This window comes from Balaenoptera physalus (assembly GCF_965194825.1).
Source record: "Balaenoptera physalus genome assembly, chromosome: 1".
Classification (NCBI taxonomy): domain Eukaryota; kingdom Metazoa; phylum Chordata; class Mammalia; order Artiodactyla; family Balaenopteridae; genus Balaenoptera; species Balaenoptera physalus.
The window spans coordinates 87,868,656-87,889,875 of record NC_138882.1 but is presented as its reverse complement, the minus strand read 5'-3'; the positions used below and the strand labels follow the sequence as shown (position 1 = coordinate 87,889,875).

Here is a 21,220-nt window from a genome sequence, read left to right as displayed (position 1 = left end):
TCCTGTTCCCCTGTCTAAACTCCTCAGTGCCCTGTTTCCCCAGCCCCAGTTCAGCAGGTTGTCAGATCCATTCTCCAAAGAAGACCAAATGGAGAAATTGAGGCACAAAACAAAGTCTCAGACCTCTCTTGCTCCAGGATTCTCAGAATCAGTTTCTCTTGGGATTGGGTTCACCATTCTTCTCAGTCCTCTCAGGAGCCTTCAGGGTGTGTGGGAGGAGTGTCTGCCAGAGGAGGAGCAGCTGGGACTGAGTCACGGCAGGAAGCTGAGGAGGGCGGTAGCTATCCCCAGATAGACTATAAAGAGGAGAAGGAACCAGCCCTGAAGTTCACAACAGCTGTAACAGTAACTGGAGAAGCAAGCTCCCAGCAGCGCAGCCCTTCAAATCGGATCTGCCTGAGAGGACCTAACTTGGGTGGCCGTCGACCAGTCCTTGCCCCAGGATGGGGACCACGTCCAGAGCAGCCTTGGTCTTGGCCTGTTTAGCTGTTGCTTCTGTAGCCTCTAAGGGAGGTGAGTTGGGGTCGGAGCCAGCACTTGGAAAGGGGGCCTGGCCAGCATGGGCCTGGGGCCTGGGTCCATCCATCCCGGATGGCTCATCACCAGCAAAAGGGTGCCCCATTTGGCTGCCTGTTTCTGAGCAGGCCTGTGGTGGGCCTAGGCACTGGAGCCTTTAACCAGGGAGGGGAGCAGGGGTACAGAAGGAAAGGGGTTCCTAGAGATTGCTGCCAAGAAACACATATTGGAGTCAAAACGGACAACTGCGGGGGTGGATAGATTCACAGAGTGAGGGGCCTGATGTATATGTGGCACCTATTAGCCAGAAGTGAGAAGAAGAGGAGCTCCCAGGCTGCTCAAAACCAGTTTACTGACCCAGAGAGCCTTGACTGACTCCCTACCTGGTTAGGAGAAGAGAGGGCATCATCCACCTACAGGGGACCAGGCACAGCCACTCTCTAGCTCACACACACATTATCTGCTTAGATACCAAACAAAATGTTACTGTGGGAAACTATTGCAAGAGTGTCATAGATCTAATCTATCTGGAAGACGCTGTCTTGTCCTTCCCAGGTCCTGGTCTTTTGGGACTGCAGATCAGCTACAGGTGATTCCTTTCCCTGTGGCTGTGGCGTGAATTGCCTCAGGAGTCCTGAACCATCCCAGTTTCCCAGGTCCTAAATTGAGACCTGAACTAAGGGGGATCTGAGACTAGCTGAAGGGGAGGCACTTCAACTTCTGTGTGGGCTCCTTACCAGAAGGCCCAAAGATGTTTAAAGGGCCTGTGGTAGGCAGGAGGGTGGAGGAGATGGGCAGGTGAGGCTCCAGCCAGTTCAAGGTCTGGACTGTGGAGAGAGCCCAGAAGCTGTAAGGGAAAGACACTGACACAAGATTAAGGCCTTCCTTCCCAGCCCCACGTGTCACACTCCCTTTAGGCCTGGACTTGGGAGACCCAAGGCTTTGAGCGTGGTAGAGGTGAGGCTGTCAGATTATCACACCCAATCGGTCTTGACCAGGTGTGTTTGGGGGGTGGCTTAGGGGACGTGGGGCAGGAGCAGTACAGAGAGGCTTCTGGTGTCTTGGTCATCTTTTCTAAGCTCTTAACCTCTACTGCCTCCCCTTCCCATGCTCAGGGCCAGGAAAGGGCCCCTCAAAACCACCCCTGACTCACCCGTCCTCTTCCAGACATCAAGGCTTCAGGGCAGAGGGAGCTGGGGCCAGTGCACCTCACCCACCCCCTTCAAGAAGGTAAGAGTTTGGGGGAGTGGCATGGGATTGGGGCTCCAGGAGGAAATGTAGGCTCTGACCATCTCCCTTCTTGCTGGTAGTTGGCTATGCTGCACCCCCTTCCCCACCCTTGACCAGAGCTCTCCCCATGGATCACCCTGACACCTCTCAGCATAGCCCTCACTTTGAAGGACAGAGTGAAGGTAAGTCTCAGTTGCACCTCTAGGTTTCTAGTCTGACTTACTTCCTGATCTTCAGAATGGGAGGGGAAGAAGGAGTGGGCTACTTACACACTCCGCTTTCTGTAGTACAGCCATCTCCATCTCAGAAAGCCACCCCTGTCCAAGAGGAGCTGCCCCCTCCCCGCCTCCCTGTGGAGAAGAAAGGTGAGCGCTTGCCCTTTCCCTCACCCCCACCCACTGCATCTGGCTGACGTCAGCCTGATCCTTGCTCTTTTGTGTCCTCACCCCTATCTTGCAGGGGATCCGCCTCTCCCTCAAGAGGCCGTCCCCCTCCAAGAAGAGCTATTCCCTCCCCGGGTCCCTATTGAACAGAAGGAAGGTAAGTGACTCCTTCCCCTCTGCCTACCCGTGGCTGACAGCATGGGCTTTGGGGCTTTTGCCACTTACTAGCTGTGTAATAACCTTGGGTAAGTTACCTCTCCAAGCCTTAGTTTCTTTATTTGTAAAATTGGGGAAATAATACCTATTTTATAAAATTATAAGATTACATGACACAAAAGTAGCATTTATTTTCACTTCTCTATTGAGTTACTTTTTTTTTTTAAAGCATATGCTATTTCTTTCTTTTTTAAAAATATTTTATTGATTGATTGATTTTGGGCTGCGTTGGGTCTTTGTTGCGGCACCCAGGATCTTTGTTGAGGCACGCGGGATCTTTTGTTGCGGCGTGCAGGTTTCTCTCTAGTTGTGGCATGCAGGTTTTTCTCTCTTTTCTAGTTGTGGCGCATAGGCTCCAGGGCACATGGGCTCTGTAGTTGTGGCACGCGGGTTCCAGAATGCGTGGGCTCTCTCGTAGAGGTGTGCGAGCTCAGTAGTTGTGGCGTGCAGGTTTAGTTGCCCTGTGGCATGTGGGATCTTAGTTCCCTGACCAGGGATCGAACCCGCATCCCCTACATTGGAAGGCGGATTCTTTTTTTTTTAATTAATTAATTAATTAATTTATTTATTTATTTATGGCTGTGTTGGGTCTTCGTTTCTGTGCGAGGGCTTTCTCTAGTTGCGGCATGTGGGGGCCACTCTTCATCGCGGTGCACGGGCCTCTATCGCGGCCTCTCTTGTTGCGGAGCACAGGCTCCAGACGCGCAGGCCCAGTAGTTGTGGCTCACGGGCCTAGTTGCTCCGCGGCATGTGGGATCTTCCCAGACCGGGGCTTGAACCCGTGTGCCCTGCATTGGCAGGCAGATTCTCAACCACTGCGCCACCAGGGAAGCCCAGAAGGCGGATTCTTTACCACTGGACCACCAGGAAAGTCCCTCTATTGAGTTACTTTTTATGATTGGGAACTGGCCTGTCTTCTAGAGATGCCCGTCCCAACATGAATGTTTTTTACGCATCTCCTTCTACCCCAGTAGACCCATCTTTCCTTTATCAAGAGATGACCTTCCAATCTAAGCAGAGAGAGAGTGAGTGACAGCTTTAGTCTGTCCATCCCCCAGCTTTAATGCTCAGACCCTGGTCGGGGTAGTGGGGTGGGGGAGCAGGTATTCTGAGCCTTGGGAAGCAGCACAGGGAGCAGGCGTGATTCGGGGTCAGGGAGCTATAAGGGTGACACCTTTCATGACTCAGGTCTCTTTTCCTTTTGGTCAGTCATTCTGAAGTTAAGAGCCACGAATTCATTTGTCCCCTTTTCCTCTATATCCTCCCAACACTTTCTCCTCAACCCCAACTTCTTTCAATCCTCCCAACTCAATCCAGCCTTTCTCTATCCCTCTGCATGTTCCCCCTTCCCACTCTGTTCTCCTCATTCTAGAAAAGCTGGCTCGCTTCATGGACCACAGCCTCCCAGAGCCTGAGTCTTGGAATCCAGCCCAGCACTGCCAACAGGGCCGATACCAAGGGGGCTGGGGCCACCGGCTGGATGGCTTCCCCCCTGGGCGGCCTTCTCCGGACAATCTGAACCAGATCTGCCTTCCTAATCGTCAGCATGTGGTGTACGGCCCTTGGAACCTGCCACAGACTGGCTTTTCCCACCTTATTCGTCAGGGTGAGACCCTCAATTTGCTGGAGACTGGATATTCCCGCTGCTGCCGCTGTCACAGCTACACAAACCGCTTGGACTGTGCAAAAGTCATGGTAAGGGTTGGGCTCTTGATCCTGGGGATGTCCTTTAACCCCCAGACAGTATGTGTGTGTTTCAAGGACTAGAGGCCTAGGCCTGGGTATGCAGGAACCTCAGGTCCCTTTCATTGGCCCTACCTTGGGCCTCCTCATTGTGCCAGAAGAGCAGAGGACAGCCTCTGCTTCTTTATTATCTGCATACCCAGGGTCCTTTTTGGAGCCTGGGAGGAAAACAGGTATGTGGAGAGTGGGCTACCAGGCTGATCTACTCCTCTTGCTCTAGTGGGAGGACGCAATGACCCGGTTCTGTGAGGCTGAGTTTTCTGTCAAGACCCGAGCCCATTGGTGCTGCAAACGTCGGGGGGAGGCTCGATTCTCCTGCTTCCAAGACGAAGCTCCCCGGCCACACTACCAGCTCAAGGCCTGCCCCAGCCACCAGCCTGGTATTTCCTCGGGTCCTGAGCTGCCTTTTCCCCCTGGGCTACCCACACTGGACAATATCAAGAACATCTGCCACCTAAGACGCTTCCGCTCTGTGCCACGCAACCTCCCAGCTACTGACCCCATCCAAAGGCAGCTGCAGGCTCTGACCCGGCTGGAGGGGGAGTTCCAGCACTGCTGCCAGCAGGGGAACAACCACACCTGTACATGGAAGGCCGTAAGTGGGCATCCCAGCATCCTGAGAACCTGTCTGCCTGCCCACCTGTCTCTGACCTCTGATCCCACCAGCCTATTCATCATCCATGTACCTACCCCCTGTGAGCATGTCTGCCCATTCATCTGCTTGTGAATGTCCGTCCATCCACTGTGTTCTTCTTCTGAGTCTGTTCATCGTGCACCTTCATCCTGCACTCCTGGCCTCGTCCACCCAATCCCCTACACATGTACCTGTCTGCCATCCATCTGTCCAGCTCTGGCCTCACCCGACCCTCTCTGTCTACCGTTCCAGCACATCTCCTGTGGCCAGCTCCAAACCTCATCTGTTCTTCTCCCCTTCCACCTTCCCGATCCCATACATCCACAGCTGCCTCCTTGCCCTCTGGTTCTTTGCCCTTCCCTTTTGGCACCTGGGGCTGAGAGTCCCTCATCTCATAGCGTAGGGCAGTGAGGGAAGCAGTGGGTCAGGAGGGCCAAGTGTCCAGGCTTCTGATTTTCCTTTTTCTGGCCCACAGTGGGAGGATACCCTTGATAGCTACTGTGATCAGGAAAAGGCTACAAATACCCACCACTACTCGTGTTGCCACTACCCTCCTAGCCCTGCCAGAGATGAGTGCTTTGCCCGGCAGGCTCCCTATCCCAAGTATGACCGGGACATCTTGACCCTGGACCTCAGCCGAATTACCCCCAACTTCATGAGTCATCTCTGTGGAAATCAAAGAGTTCTCACCAAGCAGTGAGTCTTGCCCAGTTCTTCCCCAACTCTTTTCCCTTCTCCAAAACCTCCCTTTTGGGGCACCCTCTGGGGCACTCTTGGGAAGAGCAAAATCATGGTCTGCAAGCACCATTTTGATGCCTGGAGACACCCAAAGACCCTGACCCCTACCCGTTTCCCACCAACATAGTAAGCAGATTCCTGGGCTGATCCAGAACGTGACTGCCCGCTGCTGTGACCTGCCGTTTCCAGAGCAGGCCTGCTGTGCTGAGGAGGAAGTGAGTGTGAGGGCAGGGCGTCATAGTCTCCAGAGGAATGCAGAGGAGGGGAGTGAGAGGGCTGGAACTGCAGGATGCCCCTTCTTTTAGTACCTCAAACCAGCCCACTGAAATAATGAGGACTACTGGGGAGATCTTTTTCCTTGGTTCCAGGAGTCTTCACTCCTGACCTGACCTGCTCCCCATCTCTAAGTGCCTATTATGCCTTCTCTGGGCCTCTAGCTTCTGGCATTTCCAGATGTTCACATCTGTCCATCACAAGGAGTCTAGCTGTGAAAGGCAGCCTTGTACTCTCTCTGAGCCCCAGAAGGGATCTAGGGAGAGAGCAGTAGAAGCTGAGGGAAGAGGGACTTTGGACATCCAAGTAACCAGGCCTGACCTCTGACAACCCTCCTCGCCTATCATGTCTGCTTTACTCCTTCATCAGAAAGCCGCCTTTATTGATGACCTGTGTGGTCCCCGACGTAACTTCTGGCAAGACTCTGCCTTCTGCTGTAATCTGAGTCCTGGGGATGAACAGATCAACTGCTTCAACACTAATTATCTGAGGAATGTGGCTGTAGTGGCTGGAGACATTAGGGATGCCAAGGACCAGGGGGAGCAGGGCCCAACTTGGGGAACAAATATCAGCCCCACCCCTGAGCCCAAGGAAGAGTGAGTCACCCCAGAGCCTTGGAGGATCAGATTGGGGGACCCCACCCCACCCCACCCTCCTGGAACACTCATTACAGTAAACACCTCTTGGATTTGGCCTCATCGTGTCTGTTGTCTCACACAAACACACCCTCCTAAGCCTGCCTGATTTTCTTCAGTGTCTGGCCCCTGAGGCCCACTGCCCCACCCCCACTAACTGAGCAGAAGTCTTTCCACAGGCTTTGTTGGGACCAAAACTAAATGGTTTAACTTCAGTATTTGTCATTGAATTTATTCACACATTTAAAAGGAATGTCACTTTGTTAGTTGGCTATCAGGATTCAGAAGTGGAAAAGATATGATTCATGTCTTTGTTGAGCCCCCAAAATGCACAGCCCTGCCTGACATTTTTTAATCTTCACTTTTGATCCTTGGAGTCCATGTGTTTATTCATTCAGTATACATTGACTGAACTCCTGTCGATGTGCACTGTGCTAGACTGCAGGATACACATTCGGAAAACACACAGTTCCTTCCTTCAGGTTGCTCACATTCCAGGAACCTAGCAGGTGTGATAAGTGTTGTGGTACAGGGCTGCCAGAGTGCCAGTATGCTCGGAGCACTTGATAACCAGGCCAGAGCTGGGAGTAGGGCCGGGGGCAGTAGGGGTGCACCAGGGAAGGCCTCTGCAGGGGTGAGGTCGGAGCTTCTCCAGGAGAAGTAGAGGGTACAAGGGGCAGGTACGGACCAGGCGAAGGGGCAACTCATGCAGAAGCACAAAGGCTGAAAGGATCTGACTGGTGGTTGTTCCTCCCAGATGAGGCTGGAAAGATGAGCAGGAGCTCATCACGAATGACTCATCTGCCCGGCTTAAAGGGCATCTTGGCACCTCTGCCCGCTAGGGCACCCGCGGTTTCAAGCAGAATATGTGTTCAGATTTGCCTTTTACGATGTCTAGTCGGCAGCCAGCCAGGCAGGAACCTGGGAGGCCAGTTCGGACAGTGTCGTGCCAATGCCTGAGGGGAGGGCGCCGTAGCACCCAGACTGGAGCTAGACCACAGGGTGGCGGGACCCTGCGGCCCTTCGAGGTTGACCACAGGAAACCGGAGCCTCCAGGGTGGAGCTGAAAGAACTGGAATGAAGGCTTAGTCCCGTGGGGATGAGTCCTCTGTGATTCTGCTGCCTGCACAACTTTCCAGAAAGCAGGACGTCCCCGGCCCAGCTTATGGAGGACGAGGGTGAAACAGGGACTGCCGTCCTTCCCCAGCCGGGGACTAGATGAGCCCCAGCAGCTCTAAAACTGACACCCGCCGTTCCCTCCGCTCCTCCACCGCCTTTTATTTATTTACTTACACTTTGCCCGCATAGCAGTTTTTAACTCGTCAGCGTCTTAGCAGCTCCTTCGCCTGTCCGTCAGCACGGGGGCCAATGAGCGGGCGAGAGACACTCCGTGCCCCGCCCCTGCGACGGCAACCCGGCCAGCGCGGGCCTGCGCGACCCCGGCTGCGCGCTCGGGTAGCGCTCTCGGAGGGCGTCAGCTTGTATGCGCGGACGTCTGGACCATTTTTGATCGCCTCTGGGCGCCAGGGACCGGGCTGGCAGAGGCAGGGCTCCCTCTTTCCCCCACACCGTCCGCTCGTCCGCCCTCGGTGTACGGGTCCAAACCAGCTCGCGGGGCGGAGCCCCGGCCGATGGAGGGACGGGCGGGCAGCTCCACCGGCAGAGGCACCACTAACGGGCTCTGTCCCTCCAGGAGCTTCCCGGAGATGCTTTCGTACTGCGTTTGCAAAGCGCCCCGCCAAGTCTGGAGAGGGAGTCCGAGACGCGTTGGACCGCAGTCCCAGCCCCGAGGAGTTTACAGTCTGCCGGGGAGGAGAGGAAGGAAACCAGGAAAGCAGTAGTAAGCAGCTATCATGAAAAAAATATCAAGTGCTAAATAGATATAAGCATCAAGAACTGAGAGTTAAAAGAAGTAATTATCTGTAGGAATCGGGGTACTGTTAAATGGAGGAGGTGGCTTTCCACAGAGCCCCGAAGCATGGATAGGATTGCTGTTAGTTACCAAATGGTGAACGTGTTAACATTTATGGCAATTCGTTGTATAGAAAAACTTAAAATATATTAAATTCTATACAGTGCTGTATGTCAATTATATCTCAATAAAACTGGAAGAAAAAAATAAGTAAAATAAAATGTACTAAGTTCAGATAAAGGAGTCAGAGACCCTAACTACTTGGAGGGGCCGGGAATGCTTTATGGAGGAATGCAGGCTTGAGTAGGATTTTGCTGGAAGGGAAAGGGAGGATGAACAAAGCACTGGGTGTATGCAAAGTTCAGCTAAAGTAAACAGAGTATATGTTTTTGTTAAACAGAGTGCTAAGTATTCTGGCTATAAAGAATATTAAAAAATCGTCCTCAAGGAGTTTTAGCTCTATGGAGACTTGAATATCTAATGATAGATATTCTCAGGATTCTTTGGGAGCCACCTAGCCTGGCTTTCAGGTAGGTCTTCTGGAGGAGGAAATAAAGCAGGAATTGTGGTTGGTATATTTGAAGAGCCACTAAGTAGTAAAAATAGTGTGGGGGAGTAGCTAGGCATGAGGTTGGAAATTTCAGACTTTCTGGAAGATCTTGAAACACTATAGAAGTCACGCCAACTTGGGGATAAACACCTATAAAGGGCTGTAAAAGAAAAGTGATGTGAACAAATTTATTTTTTAAAAAGATAAATCAGGGCTTCCCTGGTGGCGCAGTGGTTGAGAGTCTGCCTGCCAATGCAGGGGACGCGGGTTCGAGCCCTGGTCTGGGAAGATCCCACATGCCGCGGAGCGGCTGGGCCCGTGGGCCACAACTGCTGAGCCTGAGCGTCTGGAGCCTGTGCTCCGCAACAAGAGAGGCCGCGACGGTGAGAGGCCTGCGCACCGCGATGAGGAGTGGCCCCCGCTCGCCACAACCAAAGAAAGCCCCCGCACAGAAACGAAAACCCAACACAGCCAAAAAATAAATAAATTAATTAATTAAAAAAAAAAAAAAAAAGATAAATTAGATGGACAGACAGGTGGATAGGAGTAGATGAGCTGGAGAGAGGGTGGAGACCCGAACCTGTTCAGAGGTTGAAATTGTAATTCTTCAATATTAATAAAATTGAGAAACTGTGATATCCGAACTTTGTTAATGGTAGAGAGGATGAAAAGGGAGGGGACATCTTTTAAAGACATTTAGGAGATGGGATTGACAGAACCTGTTTGCTACAGGAGATATCTAGGAAGACTCCCAAGTTTGAGGTTTGGGTAAGGATATGCAGGACGAGGAGCAAGTTTTACAGGAGGATGATAAGAGTTCAGTTTTTGAGTCCTCAGTAGTTAGTGTCCTTAGTGAAAAGCACCTTCAGGAGGAAGATGTCAAAAGCCAAATTCTAGGGAACTGATTGTGAATGGGAGGTGAAAAAGAGGAGTCAGCATGTGTAGCCTGCTCTTTGAATGTCCTTCTAGACACGACACTTGGAAGTCCCTTAGATAGCACAAATTCAGCTTGTTCAAAAATGAATTCCTCTGGGTATATGGGGAGATGTGAAAAAGAAAATGTAGCAATAAGTGACCTGTAGAATCTAGGTGGTGGACATATGGGTGTTCACTATTCAGTCAACCTTTTTCTGCATTTTTGACATGAGCTCATCATCTCTACCTTCCAACTATCCCTACCCCCTGTGAACCCCATCTCAATAAACAGAACCACCATCTACTCAGTTATTTAGGCAACAGACCTGGGAATGTCATTTAATTAGTCCCTCTCCTCCCTTCTATTCCAGTCAGTCACCAAATCTCCTAAATATCTCTTACATCCAGCAACAATGGAGTTGCACCTTATACCAAGGTTAGGTTCTAAAGTCAGTACATAAGGCAAAAGTTACATAGTCAACATAACCTTTGGAAATCCCTTAAATCACTCATAAAATACAGCAGTCATGGGACTTCCCTGGCGGTCCAGTGGTTAAGACTTGGCACTTCCACTGCATGGGGCACGGGTTGAATCCCTGGTCGGGGAACTAAGATCCCTCAGGCCGCACCGTGGGGCCAAAAGTTAAAAAAAAAAAAAAAAAAAAAAAATACAGCAGCCATGGTTTTGTGTGCACAACTCTGTAAACAAAATGTATGTGCAAGCATGTATGTATAAGCCTGGTATAGTAATGTACAGTATATAATAAGGTATACAATATAACATTAAAGTATTTTCAACTACATACAAAAATGAGATAGTGCTCCAGCTGCAACAGGACACCTGGAAGCTCAGAGCCTGAGGCCAACGCTGCCAGGACCTCAGGGGGAGAGGAGGGGCTCTGCCTTTGTCTTTCAATAAACCTGTTGATCTTAAAAAAAAAAAAAAAAAAAAAAAGTGAGATAGTGCTGCATATAGTTGTTAAATGTACACAGGGCACAGGGATGCTGCATTTCTCACCTCTTCACTGCCTGTACCCTAGTCCAAGCTTCCATCAACCCTCGGGATTATTGAAACAGCTTCCCAACTAGCCTCCTGGCTCCTTCTCCTGAGCCTGTCCAATCCATGCCCTACACTCCAGGCAGATTGACCTGCTAACTGGTTTGAGCAGGTCACTTTGCTGCTTTAAAACCCCTCAATGACATCCCACTTGTCCCTTAGGACAAGGTTTAAAACACCCGCATGTGGCTGCCCCAGCCTTCTGCCATCTGGCCTCTGCCCAGTCTCTGGACTTCATGTCACACACACCTCTTTCCTCTTGTTCTCTAAGCCCTGTCAGAATTGGGCTTTCTGTTCCTCAGGTTCACCATACTCTTTTGTGCTTCAGGGACTTTCCCATGCTGCTCTGTCCGCAAAGAACTCTCTTACCCCCCTCTGCTCAAATGGTTAACAAACACTTCTTATCTACTCAACGAACCATCCACCTCAACCCCCCAATACTTTGTTCTTGCGAAATTTTATTATTTTAAACTTTTTTATTTATTTTTATATTTTGGCCGCGCAGCATGTGGGATCCCCGACCAGGGATCGGACTTGTGTCCCCTGCATTGGAAGCACGGAATCTTAACTGCTGGACTGCCAGGGAAGTCCCCTTGCTGAATTTTAAATTAAAAAAAAAAAACATTGTGAAAAATAATCCACATATTTAAAATGCACTAAACATACATGTATATTTCAATGGATTATTATAAAATGAAACCCCCCTGCAACAACAACCCAGGTCAAGAAAAAGGACATTGCCTTCACCCCAGAAATCCCCCATAATACTGCTTGCTGGTCATAGACTCCTTCAACCCTCACAAAGTAACCACTGTCCTACTGTCCTGATATTTATCGTAACCATTTACTTGCTTTTTCTTTATTGTTTTACCACCTAAATATGAATCCTAAAAACAATCATTTAGGTTTTCAAAAAACCTTTATTGAGATATAATTCATGTACCATACAATTCACCCATTTAAAGTGTACAATGCAATGGTTTTCAATATATTCCATTATTAACTTTTTAAGATTGTGGTAAAATATATAGAACATAAAATTTGTCATTTTAACCATTTTTGAGTGTACAATTCAGTGCCATTAATTACATTTACAATGTTGTGCAAACATCACTACTATATAATTTCCAAAACATTTTTGTCACCCCAAATAGAAACTCTACAACCATTAAGCAATTATGCCCCATTTCCACCTCTCCCCAGCCCCTGGTAACTTTTTTTTTAAATTAATTAATTAATTTGTGGCTGCATTGGGTCTTCCTTGCTGTGTGCGGGCTTTCTCTAGTTGCGGTGAGCGGAAGGTACTCTTCATTGCACTGCATGGGCTTCTCATTGCGGTGACTTCTCTTGTTGTGGAGCACGGGCTCTAGGTGTGCAGGCTTCAGTAGTTGTGGCATGCGGGCTCGGTAGTTGTGGCTCATGGGCTCTAGAGCACAGACTCAGTAGTTGTGGCTCACGGGCTTAGCTGCTCCGCAGCATGTGGGATCTTCCCGGACCAGGGCTCAAACCCATGTCACCTGCATTGGCAGGCGGATTCTTAACCAGTGCGCCACCAGGGAAGTCCCCCTGGTAATTTCTAATCCACTTTCTGTCTCTATGAATTTGCCTATTCTAGCAATCTCATGTACACTATTTGTAGGTACTTCTTTTTTTGGCTGCATTGGGTCTTCGTTGCTGCTCATGGGCTTTCTCTAGTTGCGGCGAGCAGGGGCTACTCTTCGTTGCAGTGCACAGGCTCTAGGCGCACGGCCTTCAGTAGTTGCAGCGCATGAGCTCAGTAGCTGTGGCTCACGGGCTCTAGAACGCAGGCTCAGTAGTTGTGGTGCACGGGCTTAGCTGCTCCGCGGCATGTGGGATCTTCCCAGGCCAGGTCTTGAACCCATGTTCCCTGCTTTGGCAGGCGGATTCTTAACCACTGCCCCACCAGGGAAGCCCCCCATTCATCTGTTGATGAACACTTTAGTTGTTTCCATATTTTGGCTATTGTGAATAATGCACAATCATTTAATTTTGCCCATTTTTGAATTTTATAAGAATGGAACGGGACAGAATATATTCTTTGTTATGTCTGGCTTTTAAAGCATGCATTCGGGGCTTCCCTGGTGGCTCAGTGGTTGAGAATCGCCTGCCAATGCAGAGGACACGGGATCAATCCCTGGTCCGGGAAGATCCCACATGTTGCGGAGCAGCTAAGCCCGAGCACCACAACTACTGAGCCTGTGCTCTAGAGCCCGCGACCCACAACTACTGAGCCCGCGTGCCACAACTACTGAAGCCCATGCACCTAGAGCCCGTGCTCCACAACGAGAGAAGCCACCACAATGAGAAGCCCGCGCAGTGCAACAAAGAGTAGCCCCCTCTTGCCACAACTAGAGAAAGGCCGCGCGCAGCAACGAAGACCCAACACAGCCAAAAATAAATAAATAAAATAAATAAATTTATTTTAAAAAATAAAAATAAAGCATGCATTCATGTTATTTCATATACCTGTAGTTTATTCATTTGCATATAGATTTCCATTTTAGAAATATACCACAACTTACCCATTCTACTGTTGAAGGATATTTGGATAGCTTCCAGTTTTAGGCTATTTCAAATATGCTACTATAAAAATGGTGCATATTGTATGCATTTTTGTTGAATATACAGCTAGGAGTTGAATTGCTGGGTCGTAGAAGCTGTTCAACCTGACTAGATGACGCCACAGTGGTTGTGCTAATTTTTACTCCCACCAACAGGGTATGAGTGTTTCCCTTGTTCCATATCCTCACCAACTCTTAAGGTTGTCTGTCTGTTTAGCCATTCTGATGAATTTATGTTGATATCTCAGTGCAGATGTAATCTGCATCTCCATGACTCTAAATGAGGTTGAACACGTTTTTATATGTTGATTGGCCATTTGGATATCCTCTGTCAGATGCCTGCTCAAGTCTCTCGCATATTTTTCTATTAGACTTTTCCTTATTGGTTTGTAGTTCTTTATTCTGGATATTAACTCTTTGGCATGTAATATGTTGGAAATTTGTTCACTCTCTTAATAGTGTCTTTGATGAAAAGATGTTCTTAAATTTAATGTAATTGTTAATATGTTTAGTGCTTTTTCCATCTGTTTTTAAAAACCTCCTACCCCTAGATCACAAAGATTCTCTCTTATTCTTTTATTTTATTTTATTTTTTATTTATTTATTTTTGGCTGCATTGTGTTTTTGATGCTGCGCGTGAGTTGCGGTGAGCGGGGGCTACTCTTTGCTGCGGTGTGTGTACTTCTCATTGCGGTGGCTTCTCTTGTTGCGGATCACGGCTTCTAGGCGCAGGGACTTCAGTAGTTGTGGCACACGGGCTTAGTTGCTCCATGGCATGTGGGATCTTCCCAGACCAGGGATCGAACCCGTGTCCCCTGCATTGGCAGGCGGATTCCTAACCACTGCACCACCAGGTAAGCCCCAATCCTCTCTTATTTTATCTTCTGAAAAGTATTATTGTTTGGCCTATCTCATTTAAGACTGGTATCCACCAGGAGATGATGTTTGTTTATACTGGGGTCATGATTCATATTTTATTCCATTTGGAGATTGTTATCCCAGCACCATTTGTTGAAAAGACTGCTGTTTTCCCACTGCTCTGCAGAGCCACATTTGTCATAAGTCAAGTGTCCATATGTGCATGGGTTTCTTTCTGGACCCTCTGTTCTATTATTTGTTCATCTTTGCGCAATACTACACAGTCTGTAGCTTTATGACAAATTTTGATATCTATAGGGCAAGTCCCTCCCACTTTGTTCTTTTTTAAGAGTGTCTTGACTGCTGTTTAATGATCAGTCACAAATTTGTACAGATTCTTTTATGTAAGTATTGAAAATAGAAGAGCCATGTTGTGTTTTCTGAACAGTTATTACAGTGACTTTCCGGTTTAGTATTTGGCCATGCTATCCAGTACAGTAGCTGCCAGTCACTCGTGGGTCTCAAGCACTGGAAATGTGGCTAGCCTGAAGTGCAATGTCCTGGTGTAAAAAAACACCAGATTTCAAAGACTCAGCATGAAAAAAAGAACGCACGATATCTCACTAATAGTTTTTCTTTTGATTACATGTTGACATGATCTTTTGGATATATTGGGTTAAATGAATATATTATTAAAATTAATTTTACCTGTCTCATTTTACTTTTTCTTAATGTGACTACTAAAAAATTTAAAATTACATACGTGGCTTGTCTCACACTATATTTCTTTTTATTTATTTATTTATTTTTAACTTTGGGCCACACGGTGTGGCATGTGGGGTCTTAGTTTCCCGACCAGGGATTTAACCTGTGCCCCCTGCATTGGGAGCGCGGAGTATTAACCACTGGACCACCAGGGAAGTCCCACACACTATATTATATTTCTATTGGACAACATCCGGGGGGGTTGACAAGTGGCCCCCAAAAATATCCAGGTCCTAATCTCTGGAACCTGTGAATGTTACCTTACATGGCCAAAGGGACTTTGCAGATGTGACTTAGGGTATGGACCTTTAGATGGGGCGATTATCTTGGATTATCTGGGCAGACCCTACATGTAATTACAAAGGTCCTCATAAGAAGGAGGCAGAGTGAGATGACAACAAAAGAGAAGGACTTCAACTATGGAAGCAGAGATTGGAGTGATTCATGTAGGCAGCTACCAGAAACTGGAAGAAAAAAGCAAAAGATTCTTTCCTGGGCCCTCCAAAAGGCTGCTTCAGGAGCCTTGCTAACCCCTTGATTTTAGCTCTGTAAGACTCTGGCTTCCAGACTTCTGGAATTCTGGCCTCTGGAACTGTAAGAGAATAACTTTCTGTTGTAAGCCACTAAATTTGTGGTAATTTGTAACAGCAGCCATAGGAAACTAATACAGACAATGTGCTTCTAAAATTATTTTTAATATTATACACACCATATATTCAATAAAAATTTCTAGGCTTTCATGGCACATATCAAAGTTATTAGGAAAAACTAGACTGCACTACCAAAGATGTCAAGGATAGCACATGATTCTGAGAGGGAGATCCAAGACCATAGTATAGTTGTGTGTAAGAGGCAATTCTACTTAACAGCATGCGCGCGCCCGGCCGCCGCCGCCGCCGCCGCCGCCATTTTGGACCGACCGGAGCGCCGCCCACGGCCCAAGCCGATCCCGAGCCGCAGGTCCCGAGCCGCCGGCCCGCCGCGCTGAGTCTGCGGGCGCCGTGTCCGTGGGCGCATCGCCCGGCCGGGCCCATGTGCGCGCGTCCCGCCCCAGGCCGCCCGCGCCCTGGCCGTCACCCGGGCCTCCGAGGAGCCGCCGCGACGCCCGGCCCGCGGGGCAGGTGAAGAGATTATAAATCTACTGAACGAAAAAATTTTTCTTAAAGTTGCATATACTCCAAGAGAAAATCCCAAATGTTTTTATATTTTGCCTAAATACAAAATTTAAACAAGGAGTTTCACAGAAGTCAGGACCTCTGAGGAGAAAGTGTGCCAGCCCCTGTTCTGGGCTCCTCATCGGGTAGCTCAGTTCATCCTCACAGCAGCTCCTTGCCCCCAGTTTACAGGGCTCTGTGCATGGAACTGCATGATCACACGGACAACATTTCTCTTTGGAAGCTGCCTTCTGTCTGATGGTTATACTAACCAGAAAAAGTAAATGAAGAGGCAGAACTTGAAGTTCCTCTCATTTGGCTGTTGGATAAGAGTCTAGAAGATGCTGCTTCCTAGTAATCTCGGCAGCTGCTTCCCCTGCCTGAACACCTCCTTCATGACATGCAGATTGTTTCGTGGAATCTCTCCAGTCTCATAGAAGGACAGCCACTCCTCAACTTGTTCTCGAAGCTTCTCCCCAAATACACTGCTCTGTGGCCATCACCATGTTCTGGAAGTTTGACTTGAACACCACGTCCCACGTCGACAAGCTGCTGGATAAGGAGGACGTGACGCTGCGAGAGTTAATGGACGAAGATGACATCTTGTAGGAGTACAAGGCCCAGAACCGGAAGCTGCTGGACTTCTGTGCAGGCAGCGGAGCATGGAGGAGCTGGTGAGCCTCGTCACACAGGACCCGGCCCTGGACATGGAAGAGAAGGTCCACTTCAAGTACCCAAATACAGCCTGTGAGCTGCTGCCGTGTGACGTGCCACAGATCAACGACCGGCTGGGAGGGGACGAGACTTTGCTCAACCTTCTTTACGACTTCTTGAACCGTGAGCCGCCCCTCAATCCTCTCCTCGCCAGTTTTTTCAGCAAGACCATTGGCAGTCTCATTGCAAGAAGAACTGAACAGGTGATTATGTTCTTGAGGAAGAAGGACAAGTTCCTCAGCCTGGTATTGAAGCACATCGGCACCTCGGCCCTCATGGACCTGCTGCTGCACCTGGTCAGCTGCGTAGAGCCCGCCGGGCTCCGGCAGGAGGTCCTGCACTGGCTTAATGAAGAGAAGATCATCCAGAGACTCGAGGAATTGATCCATGCGAGTCAGGATGAAGATAGGCAGTCCAACGCTTCTCAGGCGCTCTGTGACATCATCAGGCTGGGCAGGGAGCAGGGCAGCCAGCTGCAGGAGGCTCCGGAGCCAGACCCCCTCCTCACGGTGCTGGAGTCGCAGGACTGCATGCAGCAGCTGCTGAAGAACATGTCTGACGGAGCCCAGACTGGGCTCTGCCTCGTCAGTGGGACCCAGGTGTTACTGACCTTGCTTGAGCCCAGGAGGGCGGGGATGGAGGGCTTGCTGGGCTCCTGCTCCCTGGGACTGGACAGGCTGTGTGCCATCGGCTCCAGCGTCCTGCGTGGCATCGAGCCGTGGCTGAAGGACTTCCACCAGCTTCTGCTCAGCCCGCCAAAGAAAACAGCAATCCTGACCACCATCGGCGTGCTGGAGGAGCCCCCGGGTAAAGCCCGCCTGCACGGAGCCCACCACGTGGCCGCTCTGCTGCACACGGACATGCCCAGCATCAACCAGGAGCTCTGCCGGCTCATCGCCATGGGCTTGCTGCTGGACCTGTTTGTTAAGTACTCCTGGAATAACTTCCTGCACTTCCAAGTGGAGCTGTGCATGGCCGCCATCCTGTCCCACGCTGCCCGGGAGGACAGGGCCGTGGCCAGTGGACCTGAGGACAGGGTGGAGCCTCCACCCTCCATCGGGGACCCAGAGACCCCCCAGCCTGCTGCCAGCCGCCCCGAGAGCACGATGGTGACCCACCTGTTCCAGAAGTGTTGCCTGGTCCAGAGGATCCTGGAGGCCTGGGAAGCCAGTGACCACACACAGACAGTGGATGGCATGAGGCGCGGGAACATGGGCCACCTCACCCGGATCGCCAACACGGTGGTGCAGAACCTGGAGGGGGGCCCCATGCAGACCCAGGTCAGCGAGGTCATCCGAGGGCTCCCCTGGGACTGCTGCGGGCGCTGGGAGAGCTTTGTGGAGGAGACACTGACGGAGGCCAACCGCAGGAACGCAGTGGACTGGTTAGCACCCACCATCGTCACCCCTCAAGTGAGGAAGAGGACGTGGAGGGCGTTTTCCCTAGTGAGCTGTCCCTTCAGCAGGCTTTCTCCGAGTACCAGGTCCAGCAGATGACGGCCGCCTTCGTGGACCCGTTTGGCTTCAGCAACGAGGAGTTTGCCGAGCAGGACAACAGCGTCAACGCCCCATTTGACAGGATCGTGGAGATCAACTTCAGCGTCGACAGCCCCGGTGCCGCTCTGTTTGAGGCCTGCTGCAGTGACCACATCCAGCCCTTCGACAAGGACGACGACCTCTGGGAGGACGAGGAGGCACACCGTGTGGCCCAAGTGACCAGAGCCAGGTTCGGGGGCCCTCATGCTTCAGAGAGCTGCCGGAAGGACGGCCCGGAGCGCCGAGGCCAGGGCGGGGGGGAGAGCTCGGGAGCAGACGGGGACACGGCTTGGGCGGGGGCCCCTCGGGCTGCCGCCCAGAAGGAAGGTCCTCGTGTTGAGGGTGGCTCAGAAGCACGTGCCCCGTGGACGGTGTTTGATGAGCCGGAGAGTTCCATGGCCTCGGGCCCGGCCCCGGCAGTGGCGATGGGCGTGGGTTCCAGTGTGTGGGCGGCCAGCTCCCCCAGTGCCTTGGCTCCAGAGGAGAAAGGCTGGGCCAAGTTCGCTGACTTCCAGCCTTTCTACTGCCCTGAGTCGGGGCCCAGGTGCAGCTCCTTGGTGGACAGAGGTCATGGCGATGCCCAGGGTGGCCTGAACCAGGGCCCAGAGAGAACCCTTGGCCCGGCCACTCCGGGTGCCTGGAACGCACGTGTTACCAGGAAGGCGCCCCTGGTGGCCTCCGGGAGCCGTGAGGACAAGCAGATGGTGGCTGTTGCCTCGGAGGCCGTTAGTGTGGGTCCTGGTTGGGAGGCCGCCCCCCGCCGCCCATGTCAGTCCCCAGGTGTGGGCGGGAGTGTTGTGGACAGACGTGGCCTGCGAGGTGTCCAGGGAAGGGCCCTGGGCCCGTGTGGCCCACAGAGTGGGCTGAGTGCGCCACCAGCACGCCTCCAGACCTGGCCTCCCTTGCGCCTGTGGAAGTGACCTCTGCCCCGGTCGTGGCCGTCCTTCCCGAGGCTGCCATGGCGGCCACCACGGTACCGAGCAACGCCGGCCCCTCCCTGGCCACCCTGGCAGTCTCTCCTGTGCTGGCCGTGGCCGTCACCACTGCAGCCCCAGCTGGCCCAGCTGTCTCCACGGCGGCCGCCCTAGGGACGGTGACAAAGGACAGGCAGACTGACGGGCCGCCGCCTGCAGGAGCCGCCTTAAATAGCCTCGTGTGATGCTGCTGCCGCCACCCAGCTTTGGCGCCCCAGCCAAGAAAACTACCTGGTGACACAGTTCATCTTTTTAAATTAAATTTAATTTAATTTAAAAATAAATGCTGCATTGGTAAAGCTGACTGTTGGAACCAGTCGGGCAGCCCAGCCTGCATTTCTCTTGCCTGACTCTGGGTGGGCCTCGAGGGTCCAGCCCCACGCACAGCAATAAGGCCTCAGACGGGGTCTCTGCCTGCAGGGGCCGTGACTCCAGACGCTGTGAGGACCGAGGGCTGGGCTGGGAGCCACAGGCTCTGAGCCTGTTTTTATCCATTATTTAACAAACGCAGATAGAGCCACATGTTTGCACTTTTTATCCAGCGCAGGAGAGGGTCTCCGAGGCTCTGGGGACAAATGTGGGTCTGGAGCTGGGCTGGCCAGACAGGGTTTTAGCTGCCTGGTGGCCCTGGGAGCTGGTCTTGAGCCAGGCTGCAAACCTGACTGACTTAAAAATGAAACGAGCCCCCCGCAGCCTGGCAGGGTGTCCCAGGCTTCCCGCCGCAGTGGGCAGTGGGGGCGCCTGGCAGGAGCTGGCCACGGGCTGCAGGATGGGATGCGGAGGGCCCAGCAGTGCCTGGGGGTGGGGGCCTAACCCTGCACCTGCCGTGGAGGGCGGGGCCGAGCTGCCCTGGGGGTTGTGCAGAGTTATCTCATGTTACTGTTCTGATAATCTGACAGGGCACCCAGATCCCACAACTCCCAATAAAAGTTGTTATTCTCACCGAAAAAAAAATAATGAAAAAAAAAAGAACAGCATGGTGTATATACAGAAGAGAATAGCCAAACTCTTACACCTCAATACTAAGAAAACAAACAATCCAATCAAACTATGGGCAAAAGATTTGAATAGACATTTCACATAGGAAGATACAAAAATTGTTAGTAAGCATATGACAAGATGCTCAATATCATTCGTGATTAGGGACATGCAAATCAGAACCACAATGAGGTACCATTTCACACCCACTAAAAAGGCTATAATCAAAAAGACAGAGACTTCCCTGGTGGTGCAGTGGTTAAGAATCTGTCTGCCATTGCAGGGGACAGTGGTTCGATCCCTGATCCAGGAAGATCGCACATGCCGTGGAGCAACTAAGCCCGTGTGCCACAACCACTGAGCCTGCGCTCTAGAGCCCGCAAGCCACAACTACTGAGCTCGCGTGCCACAACTACTGAAGCCCTTGTGCCTAGAGCCCGTGCTCTGCAACAAGAGAAGCCACCGCAATGAGAAGCCCGCGCACCGCAACCAAGAGTAACCCCTGCTGGCCGCAGCTAGAGAAAGCCCACGCGCAGCAATGAAGATCCAACACAGCCATAAATAAATAAATAAATATATTCATTAAAAAAAAAAAGACAGAAGGACTTCCCTGGTGGTCCAGAGGTTAAGACTCCGCGCTTCCACTGCAGGGGGCGGGGTTTGATCCCTAGTCGGGGAACTAAGATCCCTGTGCCCGCGCGTCGTCCAAAGAAAACAAATCCCAAAACAAAAGACAGATAAAAACAAATGTTGGCAAGGTTGTGGAAAAACAGGAAGCCTTAGACATTCCTGATGGGAATAAAAAATGGTACAGTCACTTCAGAAAACTGGAAGTTTCTCAAAAGGTTGAAATATGTT

The 21,220-nt window shown here is 51.0% G+C and overlaps 1 protein-coding gene and 1 pseudogene across 5 annotated transcripts; both read left to right on the top strand.

The window, feature by feature from the left end:
• Positions 1–236: 236 nt before the first annotated feature.
• ECM1 (extracellular matrix protein 1) lies at positions 237–10,706 on the top strand. Of its 4 annotated transcripts, XM_082474967.1 has the most exons (10): positions 237–513; positions 1,684–1,746; positions 1,827–1,928; positions 2,034–2,111; positions 2,206–2,286; positions 3,718–4,040; positions 4,309–4,683; positions 5,198–5,418; positions 5,588–5,675; positions 6,103–6,583. In XM_082474967.1, exons 1-10 carry the CDS (start codon positions 444–446, stop codon positions 6,331–6,333), a joined length of 1,632 nt encoding a protein of 543 aa, XP_082331093.1. In that variant the 5' UTR covers positions 237–443; the 3' UTR covers positions 6,334–6,583. The 4 variants fall into 4 exon arrangements, with proteins under 4 accessions (XP_082331093.1, XP_082331095.1, XP_082331096.1 ...); XM_082474969.1 differs by lacking the exons at positions 5,588–5,675; positions 6,103–6,583 and adding an exon at positions 8,062–10,706; XM_082474970.1 differs by lacking the exon at positions 5,588–5,675.
• Positions 10,707–10,834: 128 nt separating this feature from the next.
• LOC309666635 (serine/threonine-protein phosphatase 6 regulatory subunit 2 pseudogene) lies at positions 10,835–20,957 on the top strand (annotated as a pseudogene). The gene has a single exon. The product of its transcript is annotated as a serine/threonine-protein phosphatase 6 regulatory subunit 2 pseudogene (transcript).
• Positions 20,958–21,220: the final 263 nt, after the last annotated feature.

Bases quoted from the DNA above. Each gene is read 5' to 3' on its own strand.
- ECM1 (XM_082474967.1), top strand. From the start codon at position 444: ATGGGGACCACGTCCAGAGCAGCCTTGGTCTTGGCCTGTTTAGCTGTT. The intron at 514-1,683 runs GTGAGTTGGGGT...GTCCTCTTCCAG, and splicing joins TTCTGTAGCCTCTAAGGGAG to ACATCAAGGCTTCAGGGCAG. The intron at 2,287-3,717 runs GTAAGTGACTCC...TCCTCATTCTAG, and splicing joins CCCTATTGAACAGAAGGAAG to AAAAGCTGGCTCGCTTCATG.